The sequence below is a fragment of the Desmodus rotundus genome, chromosome 10 (assembly GCF_022682495.2).
Source record: "Desmodus rotundus isolate HL8 chromosome 10, HLdesRot8A.1, whole genome shotgun sequence".
NCBI lineage: Eukaryota > Metazoa > Chordata > Mammalia > Chiroptera > Phyllostomidae > Desmodus > Desmodus rotundus.
This window is the reverse complement of record NC_071396.1, coordinates 49,408,993-49,426,495: the sequence shown is the minus strand read 5'-3', so window position 1 is coordinate 49,426,495 and position 17,503 is coordinate 49,408,993. Positions and strand designations below refer to the sequence as shown.

Genomic DNA, 17,503 nt, shown 5'->3' with positions numbered 1-17,503 from the left:
CCTTTGAAGTGTAAACCTTGGAAAATGGAGCTCAGTTTCAGGAGGAATTGACTGAGCGGTGAGTTTTACCAGGAAGATAGACTCATGCTCTAGAATGTCATATTGTCACTCTTTTGGAACTTGTTCAAAAAATTGTTATTCATAGAGTTGCTAGGTATTTCATAAATAAAAAACAGAGGCTTTATGTTTAAAGATCTAGACTTTTGTGAAGACAGTCTGTTTTAAAAATTGAAATTTTATTGTCTTTTGACATAAAACTGTGGAACACTCAGATAATCTATACCATGTTAGTATTCCTATAAGAGAAAATTGGTAAAAACAGTATTTAGAAAGCAGTACCAGTAAATCTTATTATAAGCATTAGGTGTGTCTAAAAAGTTGATATTAGTTCTTAACCTGTAGTTGTTAAATGTGTATAACTTAAATGTTAAAATTCCACATTTTAAGATAGTCTTCTATAATTACACACCCACTTACCCAAATTTCCTGTTGGCTTCACAAACCAGAGATGTAAATAGAATGTGCAAGAGTCAAAGGATAAATATTATAAATATATATTAGTTACATTACCTAATGAAAGCCATAATCTGTTAATACAGCTATGGATTTATTTTAAAAATTCAATTGAATATATTACTAATTGAATATAGCGTAGTTGTGTTTTCCAATGTTGGTAAGTTTGTTAAAGTTCTTCACTTTCATAGAGTCCAGATTGAGCTGCCAGACGCTGAAACTCTCCTTCAGGGTTAAAAGCTTGTTTCACGTTCAAACCTTTTCCGTTAAGTGCTAAATATTTGCTAAAAGTTGGCCGAACACGTAACTGCTTAGGAGCTGGAAGAGTTTGGTTTGGACGGGCTGAAATAGATCAAATAAAAGTCAATTCAGAAAACCTAAACAAATGGGTTGCACAAGATATTTATTAGCCAACAGGAAAAGAAAAAAAATCAAAACTGATTATGTGTGGGGGAAATCCCTCAGATGTGCTTTGCTGGGATTTGTGTTTCTTATTAAATCTTAAAGGCTTTATACTACTTGACATAGCACTTTATAACAATGTGACTTACGTGTAACATCTAATCTTGTGTTACATGTGGTCACTCCAGCTTCATTAACTGCAGACACTGTATACCACCCAGCATCTTTCTTGTTTACATCTTTTATCAGTAAGGTAACTCTTCCAGAGTTATCATGATATAAGCTGAAAAGAAACAATTATAAAATGAAAGTACAGGAATTAATTTTCCTGTGAAAGTAATTTATGATGCCCCTGATCTACATAGTCAGATCAATAAGAAAAAGAAGCATTTGGAAATTATGAGGCTGCATATATTGAATCATTGCCAAATAGCTATTCGTTTTCTTGAATTAAACGTCCCCTCACCAAATCTTGTTTATTGTTAGTAACAATGTACCGTAAATGCTAGCTTACTTTATGCCTTAAATTTCTGATTAATGCATTATGGCTTAATGAGGTTTATGGTATTTCTGTTATGTTTTAAAAACAAGACAAATTGAGATCACAGGTGCATCCATTTATGATGCATTTCAAAGTATAACTGGATTCACCAAAGTAAACTATAGGTAAGTCTAGAAATACTTATCCTACCTTATTCGATCAGTGTTGAATTGTACCATTTCATTATTTCTTTTCCAGAAAAGTTTTGGTGGAGGTACAGCTGAGATTTGGCATTCTAGCTTCACTGAGTCTCCCTCAAAAACTTTTTTGCTCTGTGGTTTGTAGATAAACATTGGTGCTCTTCTATGTTCTTTTGCTACACATTAATAAAAAATCAAGTATTTGAAATATTATAAAAATGATATGAACCAAAGTATGAAATTTGTATGTTGATATGAAAGTTTAAAAAAATAATAACATGATTGGAATTTTATAACAATGTGGGTGTACAGGACAAGACCAGTTCTTTCTTAAAATGAAAAAGCAAAATACAAAATAAACCCCCCATACCTGTCCCTAATAGTTTTCTCTACAGTCAGTCCCTGCTGATTCATAAAACATAAAGCTTTATGTTTTAGCTTTAACTAAAATAATATACAATACCATTTTTAAGAGTTCTAAAACAGTAAGATAATGATGCATTGAATTTATAATCATGTTTCATTCAAAGAATTTAAGTCTGTCCTCACTTACTATGTCTTCTATAGGGAGGCAGCATGAATGGTGGGAAAGAATACCAGACAACCTGGGTTCAAATTCTCTATTTGTCTGTTAGCCATGCCAAATTGGGAAAAATCTGTTTAGTTTCTATGAGGCACAGTTTTATCTACTGTAAAATAATACAGTACCCAACTAATAGTGAGTGTTGTGCTTACTACACAGAATTATTGTGAGGATCAATTGAAATAATGAATGAAGAAATGCTTTGTAAACTATTAATATAAAGTAATATACAAATGTCATTAATTATTATGTCCTTACTTTTCTTCAAATACCTGAGAGAAAAGAAGCAATGATACTATAATTCCATAACCCTGATTTTTCTGAAGGAGAAATCAGTTGATTGGACAGATGCCTGCCAAGGTCTCTCTCAGCTCTAACATTAGTATTTCTGGAGCTATTGGCACAAGAAGGATTTACCCAAAACTTAATCACTTGAATTGTTTTTGTTTTTTGATTTCTAGAACTCTAGTTTTTCCTTAGATTGAGCCCCCTTATTATATCATAATCTTTTTTTAAAACGATTTTATTTATTTATTTTTAGAGAGAAGGGAAGGGAGAGAGAAAAACATCAATGTGTGGTTGCCTTTCGTGCGCCCCCTACTGGGGACCTGTCCCATAACCCAGGCATGTGCCCTGACTGGGAATTGAACTATTGACCCTTTGATTTGCAGGCAGGCACTCAATCCACTGACCCACACCAGCCAGGGCTCATAGAATAAGTTTAAGGATTTTTTATTGATCTGGGTAGAATACAGACTTAAGAAAATTTTCTAACTTGATCAAGCTTTTATATAACAAACAATGAATTACATCAAAATCTCTCTTATGCGATATACAATGGCTTAAACCATTATAAATATGAGATATTTAAAGCACTTAAATTGTAATATTTTAAAACAGAACATCAATTGTATGAGAACTGCCTTACAAAGAAAATTTGAGACATGAGTTTTGCCATTTCTGTTTTCTAAAGCAAATAGACATGTTTTTGTTGTCATAATTACAGATGAGTTTCCTAGTAAAAGGAACACAGTGTAAGGCTAAAAGTTGATATTTACTCTTCAGTTTTAAACTGTGCATGATTATGACAATTCTGTAAAAATGTGAGTTAGATTGATTGTTTTAGACTGTAGACCAGAGAAATGATTAGACGAAAAATTTTCACTTTAAGACGTGTTAGTTACATCTATAGCAATGCTTCTGCCCTGGCTGATGTGGCTCAGTTGGTTGGAGCATCATCCTGTGAACCAAAAGGTCATAGTTTTATTTCCTGGTCAGAGCACATGGCTAGGCTTCAGGTTCAATCCCTGGTTGGGGCACGTACAAGAGGCAACCGATAGATGTTTCTCTCTCACATCAATGTTTTTCTCCCTCTCTCTCTTCTTCCCTTCCCCTCTCTTGAAAATCAATACGCATGTCTTCTGGCGAGGATAAAAAAATGTTTCTACTACCTTATTTGGTTTGTCTGAAATTTCTTGGTTTCCTTTCCAGAAAAGCTTTGGTGGTAGATCTGTCAGTCTAGTTTCACTGAGTTTCCCTTAAGAATATCATCCTCCCCATCCCCCACCCCATGCCCATCCGTGGCTGTTGGGTAAAAACTGGGGTTCTACTGAGTTGTACAGTGTAGACATTAACCTTAAATATGAAGTTCTCTGGGATTTTCTTTTTTAATACTTTCTTTTTTAATACTGCAGGATTAAAGATACTTTATGATTTTTTGGAAGGCTTACCCAGGATGTCCAGCTGCACAGTAAAGGTGGCTTCTCCTGCTCTATTCTTGGCAACACATACATAAGCCCCTGCATCTGAAACTCTGACCACTTCAAAGATGAGTGAATGAAAACCCTTCTCAGACACTATCATTTTGTGAAAATCGTCTGATTGAACTGGTCTTCCATTTAGATACCATGACACATCAGGAGCTGGCAGTCCGCTCACCTAGGATTGAAGACACAAGGAGATGACAGAATTTTTAATTATAGCATCACCGGAACCAATTTGTCTATGAATTTAACAGTTTCAGTACCTGAGTGGGTTTGTGATTGAAAATGCAAAGCAAGAGCTTAAAAAAGGTATTTGCTTTCAATAATTTTTAACAAAACAGTACAAGTTAAAACTCTTGAAATTAATATAGTATTTTCAGACCATCTTAAACCCTATCTAGCTCTTTCATATGCAACCTCAGACTCTTCAAGATCTTTTAATTAAGAAGTGTGGAAGTCATATGGCTTTTCTGGCCGATGGTGACTGCAAATGCAGTCCCAGAAGCACATTGATGTGAGGCTTGCTGATCCAATGAACACCTTTCCAAAACAGTGTTCTCCAGCTGCGCTTCTGGGGTGTGAGTGACAGTTTGAGTGTTCTATGTAAGCCTTAACAATTGAATCCATCCATACACTGACTTTCATTCATAAGGAATCTGGAAAAACATTTTATAAGAAAAAATTCTTTACAATGAGGATGATGAAAGTGTTGGCTTTTCTGAAAAGCTATTCTAGCTTGAAGAACTGTTCTAGGCTGAGAGAAAGCAGTGTTGCTTGAATTTCTTAATGGAGAAGAATTACAGAGGCATTTTACTTTAGAGACCCTGATATGATAGCTTCACTTAGAGTATTTATTAGATGGCAGACACTTGTGAATACTGTATGCCTGTTTACTCACTTAATCCTCAAACAACTTGATGAAGTAGGTACATTTGTTGTTCTCATTTTACAGATGAGACAAAAGCACAGAGAGGTTAAGTGACAGAGAGGTTACGTAGCTGAAAAGTGGCAGAGCCAGGATTCAAACCCAGGTAAGCTTGGGTCCAGCATTTCTGTTCTTACCCACTATACATACTGCTTCTCAAGCTGTGTAGCAAACTAAGAAAAGGAAGAGGACATTTGTCAAGATTTAATATCCCATGGTTAATTTTCCTCCAATACTTAAAAACTCTTCTCTTACTTTGAAGTCCATTCTGCAGAACCTTCCTTCTTCAATTGTCATGTTCTCTGGCACTTGAATGAAACGAGGCGGGTAAAATTTCTCCTGGATTGCATCCTCATCATTCACACCTCCCCTTGAAGATGATCTACTTCTACAAAGATATTTTAATAACCACTTAGCAGAAAAGTTGTTGTTGTTCTTTCTTTCACACAAATACAGTTTAACCATCAAATTTGAAACCACAGAGTCTATACTGTTTGATAGTGTGATAACAATGGAGAGAAGTCTTAGGGTTGTATTTAGCTCTGGCATAGTTGATAACTATTGGAAATGGTAGCAGTTGAGAAACACCTGGTACAAATTTCACATCTTTTTTTACAGTGCCATGAATTGAAGAAACTGGTCTATTAAAACGCAGAGAACCTCGTGGACAATTTTTACCACATGCAAAGATGTTAGAATTGGGTTTCTGTTATCATGAAAAAGTTGTTTAATGTAGAAACATGGTCTTAGCTTATTTGACCAAAACATTTAAAAAACTTATTCTAAGATAGTTCTGATATTTAACATAAAATTTTGACCATTATCGCTGACCTTAGAAAATTCACATTGTGTTTTATAAAAGGTATGTGGGAAGTCTGAGGGTTCTATGAATATTACATTTTTAAGCTGAAAACATTTTAGATAGCAAAACATATATTTAAAATTAATTTTTTTACCTTATTTGTGATGTAGGAACTTGCAGCCGTGCATATTCTGAATTGTGCTGCTTGAAATTAAAACAAAGTGATAATGTCAACATGCAATTGTTAACTTGAAACAGAACTAAGTAGTTGAAAGGAACATTTCTGTGTTGGCTGTATTTTTACAGTATGATTAGTTCTATATATTAAGCTTTTAAGCATTTAAAACACCCTACACTATCCTTCTAATACTCTAGCAAGAAAACCCCAGAATTAGTAAGACTGTTCCACAAGCATGATTTATGAAACTTAGATAAACTTTGAATTGATAGTAGTTCATTTTTCAGGTGACTATTTAATGACAAAGGATGATGTGTCCTCCGGTATATTTGAAATGGGAGCGCATAGTACAGATTGTGCTTTAGTAAAACAGGAATAGACATGAAGTCACTTGTGTTGGCAGTAGGTATGGGGTATTATGCCTACTGCTCAAAAGTGACACCAACAGCAGTAAACACATATTAGACTGGAAAATATTTCTCTTTTTAGCTCATGACACAAAGTCCTGATGGACACCATGGAAGATATGTGTAGAGAGCTATGAAAAGGCTTTGAAAACAACATTAATTACTTCCTGCTTAGTAAAGGTATATTTAATTTAAGCAAACATCTTTTAGAATTTATATCTGCACACCAGAACATTATTTGTATTTGAGAATAAAATCAGGAACTGATGAAAATTATAATAGAATTAATAAATTGATTAAATATTTGGTGCCTATTTTGTGTATTTCACTGTGCTTGCCCTAGTGGGAGATACAAAGAAGTAGAAAATTCAGTTTCTATATCTGAATATCTGAAAAACATCTGTACAGCAATACAGCAAATCACTGCAAATTACTTTTGGATGAGCATGTTTAATGTATTTTGTCATTTTAAAACAAAATTCTTAAAGCTGTCACAATTTTTGGCTAGCCTTAAGATTTTCTAAGCAAATGTCATAAGAACAATTCAGTGATCAAATCAACTAATTTTTTGGTAAAAAATAAAAATAATTCAGTTAAAATATCCAAAGTAAGTTTTTTACTTTTTCCCCTTGAAGTGGTTTGAATATATATATTTGTATTCATAAATTTAATACTTCAGTTATACTTAGTTTAATGACATTTTGTTTGAAGTGTACAGAAAATGTAAGATTTCTGTTTTCTGATTTCATAATGATATATTTTGCTGCTATCTACTGTCACCTTCATTTTAAAGTTTTAAAAGAATGAATGAGGAAAAGAATTCATCCTTGCCTTTGAAATTATATACTGTAAATTTATGTTAAACCATCATCAATGTAATGTTGCTTTGAGTTATTTCTGCTTATAGAGAGAGAGTTGTGTCTTAACTCCTGCTGTAATCTCCTGTACTACCATAGTAGGTACTCCATATAAATTAGTCAAATGAATGAATGCTTAAAGTGTTTAGTAGCCAAAAAGAGAGTTAAGTTCTGTTTTCAGTTTCTAGTTACTTGTTCTGTTAGACTCTGCTCCATTCTTCTTAGTAGGACTAGTCACATATTACAAACAAAAATCTTATTGTCAGCTTCCTATACTTAGAAGCTTGGAATTCTTTTTTAATTTTTTAAAAAAGATTTTATTTATTTATTTTAGAGAAGGGACAGGAGGGAGGAAGAGCAGGAGAGAGACATCAATGTGTGATTGCCTCTCATGTGCCTCTTGTTGGGGACCTGGCCTGCAACCCAGGCATGTGCCCTGACTGGGAATCAAACCAGTGACCCTGTGGTTTGCAGGCCAGAGCTCAGTCCACTGAGCCACACCAGCCAGGGCAGAAGCTTGGAATTCTTGATTGCCCAGCTTCATCCTTTTAGCTCCCAGTTTCTTGTGGACTTTTTGGGAAGGAATGAGAGGTAACTACAGAAGGAAGATGGAGCAATCACAGTTCAGTCTGCCTCTCCAACTATAAATTTCTATTCAAGGTTAACTTTGCTTGTTAAAATGAGGTTGGTCAGGTACAAGCCTGTGGGATGGATATTCACTTCATTCTCTTCGTAAAGTTAATCCCTTTCTGAAAAGGATGCTTTTGTTAATCTTAGAGCCATTATTCATAAGGCTTATTTTTTGGTTTTGTTTTTGATAAGCATTTGTGAATACGGGAACATAGCCAAAGGAATTGGATGTTTTATCAGTACCATTAGTATATTTTAAAACATTGAAATGATAAAGAACTTGTGAGAAAAGGTTATAATTACTTTGGTTTAGAGTTTTAACTTCCGTCCTGCTGAAGATTTACAACTCATACATTCTCTGTCCATAGGCCATTGTAGGAAAAGTCCTAGATCTAACTGGCCCGTAAACGTCCACGTGAAGAGTGACTCCATTAGCTTTCTGGTGTTTTTTGTCCTTGTGTCATTTCTTAGCAGATATCAGAATCATCAGAAAATGGGATAAAATTTAAACGTTATATGCTTTAGCCCATCATGGCCTCTCCCATGGAAGTGATTGACTTTTGCTTCAGATGCTATTTATAAATATTTAGAATAGTAGACATTTAAAATTCACACACACTAAAAGAGCTCCAGTTAGATAACGATTGTTTTAATTTACCTGTGGTGAATCTTGTGCCTCACTGTCATTTTGAGCTTGAAATACAGCAGCTGCATTCTGTGGTCCTAGCAATCTGCGAGCCATCTTCTCCTCATATGTGAGCCGCTTTAAAGAAGTAAGTCATTAAGAAGAATGGTAATGAGATCTAATAAAAGTTGTTTGTACAGGTTTAACTTAAAACCACTGAGAATTTTACCAAGAAAGTATAGTTCTATATTGAATTATAAGTATTTCCTAACAGTCTAGTGCCACTTCCCTCATCTGTAATACTCACTCATTTTCTTTCTGCTCCTTGGAAAGGTAGGCATGATTACCCCTAAATAAGGCTCTCCGAGGTAAAGGGAAATTCTTTCCCTTCTTGTTTTGTGTGTTCCAATTGGCTCTGTCTTAGAATAAAGTATTGCATGTCCTCATACTCAGAAATAACTTATTAAATGAACACTGAATATCTGACTTACTAACTTCTGGTTGAAAGCAGTACAACTGATGTGTTAAATGTATTTGGATTACAGGCATATGGTACTGTTTCAAAGATAGGTGACTAATCAATAAGCACAGTAAGAGTTACATAATAAAATTTATAGCTATTTGTCCATCAGTAATATATACCAAAGCACATGAAGAAGTCAGGTTGACAGTATTTCCTGCTAGTTATTTGGTCATTAGACATTTTATGAGAGGGTAATGCTTAAAACAGATAATATTTATTAGATCATTCAGATAGATTTTTCATTTGCTTTTTTTTTTACTACTCAAAACTAAGAGGTGATTTCATGTAGAGAAATATGAAATAGAACCCAAATATTCCCTTTTAAAAAGATTATCTATTTGTTGATTTAACGCTCATTGACCTGTGAGACAGAAAGAACTTTATTGTTGAAATTAGATTTTATAGTTTAACTGGCTTTTTGTATGGAATAGACATCTTGCTCACTTGATTTCCATTATGAAGAAGGCTGTCCTTGCATTTTAGCTTTCTTTCCAAATCTTGAATCAGAGCTTCTTTTGATCCTTGTATTTCATGGTCAGGAGTCCTTGGTGTGGACTTGGCATTTGCATTTTGGGATGGCTTAGCATTTACAGGTTGACCAGCTGAAGGTTGTTGATAACTTTAAAAAGAAAAAAATATTTTATAAAAAGATCTTTCAGATGTGTATCTAAAAGAGAGTTGGCCTTCCTTTGTCAGTCACCTTTAGGTAGTTTGAATCTACCACTTAGTACTATTGGTGTTAATAAAAACACCAATTTCCCTAGTAACAGTCAAGAAGGATTTTATAAGAGTTGTTACTCTTATAAAAGTTGTTATAAAAGAGCTTTTTTAAGGGAGTTTTTTTGTTTCTTTTAGTTTTGGCAAGTGAAAATCAAGTAGCAGGAGGAACAATTTGGAGTAGGTATGTGGAGGATGGCCTTCCTTAAAGACCTTGCCTAAAGAAGTAAAAGTAAAGTCTAGTTACTTGTAGCTTGAGAGCTCTTTTAGTCTTAACATTGAATTGTATAAGTTTGATTAGTAGGTGGATATTAAGCAGTCATGTGCTGGTGCTGACTCGTATGGGCTCATGCAGGCTGATGTTTAGCATCTCTTCCCAGCTCTCGTGATCTCATGTTGAGAGTTTGCAATGGGTGGTGGTGGGGATCTCCATACCAGGGAAATTGCTAAATACCACAAATCATGGCTCCTTCCTCCAGTTGATTGTTAAACATTTACTAGTATAACCACTGGTATTTAGTGACTATTCTGTTGTTTTTAATGGAGCCTACCGTTTATATAGTTGCTGGTTTTTCTATTAATTTCCAATTTCTAGTAATTTCTTATTCTAGAAAATGCAAGTATGGCACTATATAACACATAGCTTCTACAGTAGTGACAGTTGCTTTAATGTTGCTAAAGTGATTTTTGGAGAAAGAAGGAATAATTAGGGGAGGAAGAAGAAAGAAATGTAAACTAAAAAAAGGGTTTGGAAAAAAAGGAAGCAAATCTGAATAGCAGTTGAAGAGTTTTGTTTAAATCCTTATGTCAAGTTCTGATTCTAAATTTTCTTCTAAGATATTCTTGCCACTCCCAGAGTTCCCCTGTTGATTTTGACGGAGGGCAGGGATAGTATTTAGGTACTCCTATATTATTTACTCTGTTAGGTACAATTTTCACAGTGCTTTGTTCATATTTCACATAGTTTATTCATTTAGTGTCATATAGGTGCTAGCTTCTATCTATTTAATGTGGGAAAGCTGGCCACTACCTTTACTGAATATAATTTTACCATTATTATAATAAACATTCTCCAGTTATCCAGATGAGGCAGGCTTTGTTCTGTTCTTGTTCAAATATTCTCAAGGATCATTAAAAGAATTTATAAACTAAGTGGAAAGCTATCTCCTCTGAGTGGAGCCAGAATTTTAATTTTTGTAGGCTTTGGGGTCTTGGTTAATAATCTCTAGCTTGTAAACATACTGAAAAGAAATCTTATTACTCATCGTATTATTTATATCCAGTGATACAGGACCTGGGTATAGGTGATATTCACTATCAGTTGAATGAATGAATGTTTTCCATTGTATTCAAGATGCTGTGTAATGAAAGTTGGTGATACACATTTCCCCTCATTACATTTCAGATCTTCAGGGTTGTCCACATTAATCTTTAACTAAAATCTGATTTGTTAAGTTAATAGCCAAACCAAGTGTCTAAATAAATAGTGAGGGTTTTTTGTTCATTTGTTTTACGATTGAATTCCCAGGTCAAAGTGGTAAAATTCTTTCGGTCTTCTAGATCTGTTTCTCCAATGGTATGAAGTTAAAATAGCCTGTTCTTTTAATGCTAGCCCACCATCTTTATAGAAGGCACACATTTGTTAAACTGAATTAGCATTAAATAAATTTTTTCAGACTGTCATAACAGTATAATATCTCTGAGAAATCTTGAAGGATTTATTCATCAAAAGGAAGCCTGAGAATTACTGATATATATATGCAGCCTCCCTTTATTCACTGAACACACCCATTATTACCAGTTCAGATGGCTTAAGTGTTAGGACTTGATAGCAACTCATATTTATAAACTAATAGTATTCTTTCACACTGCTGTATAGGTCTCTTTTTCCCATCATTAATCACCAACCCTTAATTTTGTTATGGATCAGAAGACTGAATCACTGAACTGGTAAAGTTGCTGAATATCGCACAGCAAGGTTTTTGAAATGAGTGATTAGAATTAAAGGGTTCCTCTCAGTTTCTAGTCTGTGGTTTGATCAACTGAATAGAACATTTGCTTAAGGGTTTCCTACTGATGAAAAGCTAAATAAAGCTTTCAAACTTCTCTAGGTCAGAATCCAAGGGATTATTTTAGAAGACATGGCAAACTTTTAAGCTCATCATAACAATGAGGGGAGTTGTGCACAAATGTTCAAAGGGCCAGAGCTCTCCAGCATGTGCAGCTGGACACAGAATGGGTATCAAATGGCTGTGGAAGATTAAAAGGGTTATCTGTGGTTGCTGAAAATGGAACAGCTAAAGCTGGATCTTTGATCTCTTGTTTGGGGACCTCCTCTGTTTTATTTCTTATCCTCTCTATTTTTTGCCTTTCTTCATCTCTTAGTTCTATGCACAGAGCTAGGTATATGGTTGAGGCTCAGGAATATTTATTTGATGGTTTTCTTTTCTGGGCAGGAATTTGGAGTAGGGTTGAAAGACAAAAATGTCAGAAAAGGTTATTTTAGATTTAAAAATGTTCACGTAGGAAATTTGGAAATAATTGAAAGCTAGATGGAAAAAGATCGTCTGGGTAAAATATTACCAAGAAAAATCTACAATGTGTGAAAATGGGTATAATGGGAGTTTGGGAGGAAAAAGAGAGGGCTGTTAATTCTTGACTGCATCTTTTAAAAATACTAGGTCAAACATAAGAAATGCCATTTTTGTAGGTCAAAAATAATTGACTACCAGCCATTTCAAATGGTTCAGTCTAGTGTCTAGGATTTTAACAAATATTTTTGGTTTTCCTGGGTTTTATTCTTAAAAATGTTGAAAAGTTTTCAAGTTGAATTTCTATAGTCAGTTCAACTAGGTTTTCAGGGTTCTCACCACAATAGGAATCTCCGGAAAAAGTTAGCCTCTAGAGAAGACTGAACAAAATCAGCAAGAATTACAGCAAATCTATCAATAAGCCCGCAACAAACAGAACACCTTCCATCGGACAATCTTTTTCAGATGCCTCTGATTTAATTTTCGGATGTTCTAGCCAGCCAAGGAACAGGAAAACCGATAGCCCTAACTTTGCATAAGCGCAAAGTATTCAGATCATGTTTTAAAAAAAGCACAGCCACTATGTCCTTCATATCAGGTTCTCCTAGGACAGTTTTAGGACTGTGAAAATAGTACATGCTTGCATAAAGCTACAGGTGTTCATCCCCGTATTCAGATCAGCCTCATCAATTTGGAACAAAGTATGGTTTTAATTACCAAAGGCAACCTTAAGGTCATAAACCTGTATCTATTCAAGCTTTTCTTCTGATCATTCATTCATACACTTTAAGGAAAGTGTAAGGTAAGGAAAATTCATACATTTTAGTGTCTGAATCCCAGATTTTCTTTTTAGCCAAGTGGATATTCAAGATCAGAGGGGAAATGGATAGGAAGAAAAGACTGACACTAGGAAGAAATTTAATAGCTTCTGTTTAAGTGAGAGGAAATCCTATTAGGCAGGTGTTCTTCATCTCAACTGAGCCCAGAACCAGAGCAATTAAATTTACAGCATGAACAACTTAACTTAGAACTGGGGGAATAGTTCAGTGTTCTTGAGTATGTCAGGAATCTTGTTTTGAAGATGGAAAATAATAGGTGAGTAATTGTATGGGGTCATAGATGATTTGGGTTCTGCTCAACCTGGACACTAGGGAATGGGTCAGATGATGTCTTATTCCCAGTACCCTGGTTCAAGGTGTTCTAGGAGAATTATGGGATAAGACCTTCAGGTCACATTGCCTTTTTAGATAGTGAAGAATGAACTACAGCATTACCTACCCCCAACCCCCCGCCATCCTCAGATACTGTATATGCAGTATATATCCAAATGCATATGTTTTAAAAACTCACTTACTTGGAGTCCACAGTGGAAGGGATTTTACTGCTGTTGTAATCAGGCTGTGATGGTAATATGGAGCTGAGGAAGCTGGCTGGGGACTGGTTATAGGTGGCTGTAACCCTTTGGCCTGGGTTGGAGCCAGCAAGCTGCTGGGGAGAAGCAGGAAAAGCAGAGGAGGACATGGTGATGTGAGAGCTCACTGTTGAGGAAGCAGAAAATCTTTGCTCTGTGCACTGGCGGGGCTGGATGACAATGGAAGACTGTTTGGTCTGGCTAGAGTAGCTGGAGGTTTCTGGTCCAGGAGGCTGCAGTCTGGAGCCACATGGGTTTTGGGATTGGATGAAATGTTTTGGCCGTTCGTAGTTAAACATGCTTAGCTGGTATTTGGAAGATGAAGGCAATTTTTTGCTATAATGATTTGCTCCTGGATGGCTGGGGTCCTGAATTTGGGGCGGCAAGCCTGGAATGACAGAAGGTTGTAAGGAATCAGAAGCAACCTTGGTCTGCCCCTTCTTGTTGAGATCCTGGGAGTTCTGTGTTTCTGGCTTTGATGGAGTGGCTGTCTCTTGAAGAATATTTTTCCTTCAAACAGAGAAAATGGTTCAGTTACAATATTTCCATAAAAAACAGTACTGTTTACTTAATATCTTTAGGAGCTTGTGTGCCTTGTTTTGGAGCTTTTTCTTTTCTTTCTTTTTTTTTTTCTTTTTTTTGGTGCTTTCAAGGTTATCTCAAAGTGGAACTTGCCTGGTTTCTACACTTCTTCCTTTATTCTCTGTCTTTGCACAAATGACTTTTCCCCATGAGAATAAGAAAAAAGGATTAATTAGTGTTTGCCTCTGGGTGATTTTTAAGCATACCCAGGGGCTTTAAGATGTAGGAGCACAAAGTTTGAGTTTGCCAAGTGGTTATTTATGAAAAGAAATTCTGTGATATTGCTCAATGTGATAATTCTATGGTCTCATGATTAACTTTTGCCCAATGGCTAACGTTTCATTAACCACAGAAATTTAATGATTTAAAATTATTGCCAGTTAGATATATAACATGTCAACTTCCATTCACTTTGAATCCTTCCCATTGCTCATCAAAACCAAAGAACAGCTCTCCTGATACACCAGTTAATTCATGTCCTGGTGATCTGTGATGAATGATGTCTTGGTAAGTCAAGAGGAGCAATATGCTTTTGTAAAGAATGTTACTTTAATGTCCATATTTACTCCTTCACCTTTTCACAATTTCACAAAGTAGAGGGAACATCTATAACTCACTGTTGTCAATTTGAGTGAATTTTTTTAACCTTACAATTCACTGCCTCTTTTTCTTCCCTTGATTCCAAACTGACTCTAGCACCAAAATAGACAATAATGAAGGAGTGACTATGTGTTTGTGTCTCTCTGTGTGAGTATAATGTATGCTACTGACTGCATTCCAGAGCCATTTGTATTCGATCTGTTATTTTTAGATTATATTATGTAGTTATTCATCGTGATGTGTTCTTAACTATTTTGTTTTTCTTTTTATTATTTTTACCTGTTTAATATGTATTTTAGACTAATTTTAAAATTACTCTAGCTCCTGTCATATTTTCTTTTGAAATGACCAACAGGATTACAAAGGAAGTAAGGCAACTGTGAAGCTGGCCTGTACTTTACAAAGAAAAGATAGGTGCCATGTCTCTTACTTAGCTCTTAGGCCTACTCCCTACAGGAGATCCCCATTTTTCCTTGGATGAGTCCTCTGTCACTAAAATCACCTTAGGGATTACACTTGCCTCTGGCTTCTTTCCTTAGTGTGGTAAGTCGAAGCAGGACCATCTACGGACATTACACACAAATACTAGCCCTTTAAATTGTAGAGTTGATTCTGTCTTTATTTAAAGTATTAGGTAATTTAGTTCAAAATACGTTGGTTTCACATAGTTTAAACCAACACTGAGAAAATGCCAGATCAAACTTTTAGCTGATAAAATTAGCCGAACTGTCATTACTGAAACAAAATCTTACAATTATTTGATTTCCTATCTTGAAAAAAGCATCATTTTTTTAATGAAAAATTCCCAGACAACTTCATCCTAATTGTGCATATATTTTAAATTAAAACTAGTAATTTTTGGAAAGAACAAAAATGTAACTAAACAGCCAAGAGAAAGATTCTATTAAAAAGACTTAAAAAATCATATATTCCTTAACTTCAAGTTTATGAACACGAGCACATTCAATTAGAGTCCATTTCAGTAATTAACTATAGTAGGCCTTGAAATCATTGGTCAAGAACATCCAGAGGAGGCTTTAATTAGATTTTCTCAAAAAAAAGACTATTTTAAGTCAAGTAGTTCTGTAGTTATTGGTTTATTTATTCTAGCAGAATTGAATCCGGTTTGGTTCCTAGATTCCTTTTTGAGCAGACAAATGCATCAGATTCATTTTAAATAGCAAGGAATAAACTGGCTAACTAATAGCCAGCAGATATTTTCTTTCTTTTTTTTATTTGTTAAAAATTCTGTTGTTCAAGTACAGTTGTCTGCCTTTTCCCCCCAGCCAGCAAATGTTTTCCACAAAGTCCCTTATTTTTCTTTACATATATTTCTGTAATGTCAGCTATCTTGTTCATTTTGATAACAGCCTACATAGTTAAAAATTACTGTTATTTTTAAAGCTCAATTAAAAATATGTTCTTTCAAAATTTTTATTTTGTTCATGTCCCACTAAATTTTATACAGGTGTTCATTCCCACAGGTAACTCCAAAAGGCTTTTCTTTATGTTTGCAGTTATTGTTCAACAATTCAGTTCTAGAATAAGTTATATTACATGGCTGTTATGTTAAAATAAATATCAAAATTTTATAAATAAAATACTAGTCTCCTATTTAAAAAAAATCTTAACTTTTTTTTTCTATCTCTAATATAGTACAGACTTGTACAAAAAACTGATTGAGAATATTTTGAAGCTGTAGGACATCACCATAATTACAGTAAGACCAAGTGTTTTCTTTCAAGGAAAAATGACTTAAAAGTAACAACTCATAACTATCTTTTCTTCCACCCTTCTACAAGCCCTCTAGTTTCAGTGGAATGAAAAGACTACTTTCTCTTCAAATCTTTGTATAATACCATTATGATGTTGTGGCTTTCAAACCTTGTATCTGAAGATCACCTCTGTACACACTCCTCTTTTGGACAAAAAACAAAAACAAGACCCAAAACTGTAGCAGGAATAAAGAAGGGACTTACCCGTAAATTCTGGAGGGTGCCAGCTGGGTTTAACCCACTATCGAAGGGAAGGAAAAGGCATCCCTTCCCTCACAGACTAATCTTGTGGCTCTGTGCTTAGTATTATAGCACCACTGACTTTTATCAGCTGCCAAACAGTGACATCTGATGTGCTTGCCTGTCCATCTACCTATGCTGGCATGTCAAAGTAAGAGTCCACAATCTAAACAATATCTCAGATGTCTTAGTGATATTTAAGGAGTGGGATTACATGAGCTTCTCTTTCAGGCCTCTTTATTTTACATGTGAATTTTGACTATGAGCTTTAGCAAGCTCATGTAGGGGAAAGAGCAATGAATTGGGAAATGGGAAAAAGTATAAAGAAAACTCAGTTCTTTATTGTAGTGGGAGCTTTGTGAATCTTCTCTGTTGAAGAAAGAAGACTAAACCCCTTCTTTATATATGAGTATTCTAAGACTGGTGTTCTATCTGTAAGACTTCTCCAGAAATGACCAGTGATGGATGGGCTCCAAATTGATCCAAATTGATTTGTATTGGATAGTTGTTCATCTGAAGACTTTTTTTTCCCCCCAAATGGGAGTGGGGGTGGAGCAGGGTTCCAGCATTTTGTTTTAAGAAAGGAGGTGTGGTCTCGGTAAAGGCAGGAGAGCACGTGATAGTGACCTGTCACTGGGGAGGTGGAAAACGTGGTATGTTTTCTTTAGCAAGTTTTCTGAGTCTGTATGGTATATGCCTCCTTTACCCAGTACTTTTATCCTGAAAGCTTTGCCACACTTGAGAAACTACCAAACACG

General features: G+C 35.1%; 2 protein-coding genes across 11 annotated transcripts in view; one reads left to right on the top strand and one right to left on the bottom strand.

The window, feature by feature from the left end:
• The window catches only part of KLHL3 (kelch like family member 3), a 266,577-nt gene that overhangs the window by 1,211 nt on the left and 247,863 nt on the right, over window positions 1–17,503 (top strand). For all 8 annotated transcript variants that reach the window (XM_053912760.1, XM_053912758.1, XM_053912763.1 and 5 more), the window contains 2 exons: window positions 3,874–4,251; window positions 4,895–4,973. The gene's annotated coding sequence lies outside the window, so the exon portion shown is untranslated. The remainder of the gene's footprint in view (window positions 1–3,873; window positions 4,252–4,894; window positions 4,974–17,503) is intronic.
• On the bottom strand, window positions 216–16,801 carry MYOT (myotilin). Of its 3 annotated transcripts, none has more exons than XM_024575326.3 (10): window positions 16,710–16,801; window positions 13,492–14,058; window positions 9,334–9,508; window positions 8,400–8,504; window positions 5,824–5,873; window positions 5,123–5,255; window positions 3,910–4,117; window positions 1,607–1,772; window positions 1,065–1,198; window positions 216–855 (listed from the first exon to the last, which is right to left on the bottom strand). In XM_024575326.3, the coding sequence occupies exons 2-10, from the start codon at window positions 13,845–13,847 to the stop codon at window positions 683–685; spliced, it is 1,500 nt and encodes a 499-aa protein (XP_024431094.1). In that variant the 5' UTR covers window positions 13,848–14,058; window positions 16,710–16,801; the 3' UTR covers window positions 216–682. The 3 variants fall into 3 exon arrangements, with proteins under 3 accessions (XP_024431094.1, XP_024431095.1, XP_045039837.1); XM_024575327.3 differs by having other exon boundaries at window positions 5,824–5,870; XM_045183902.2 differs by having other exon boundaries at window positions 13,492–13,936; window positions 16,710–16,794.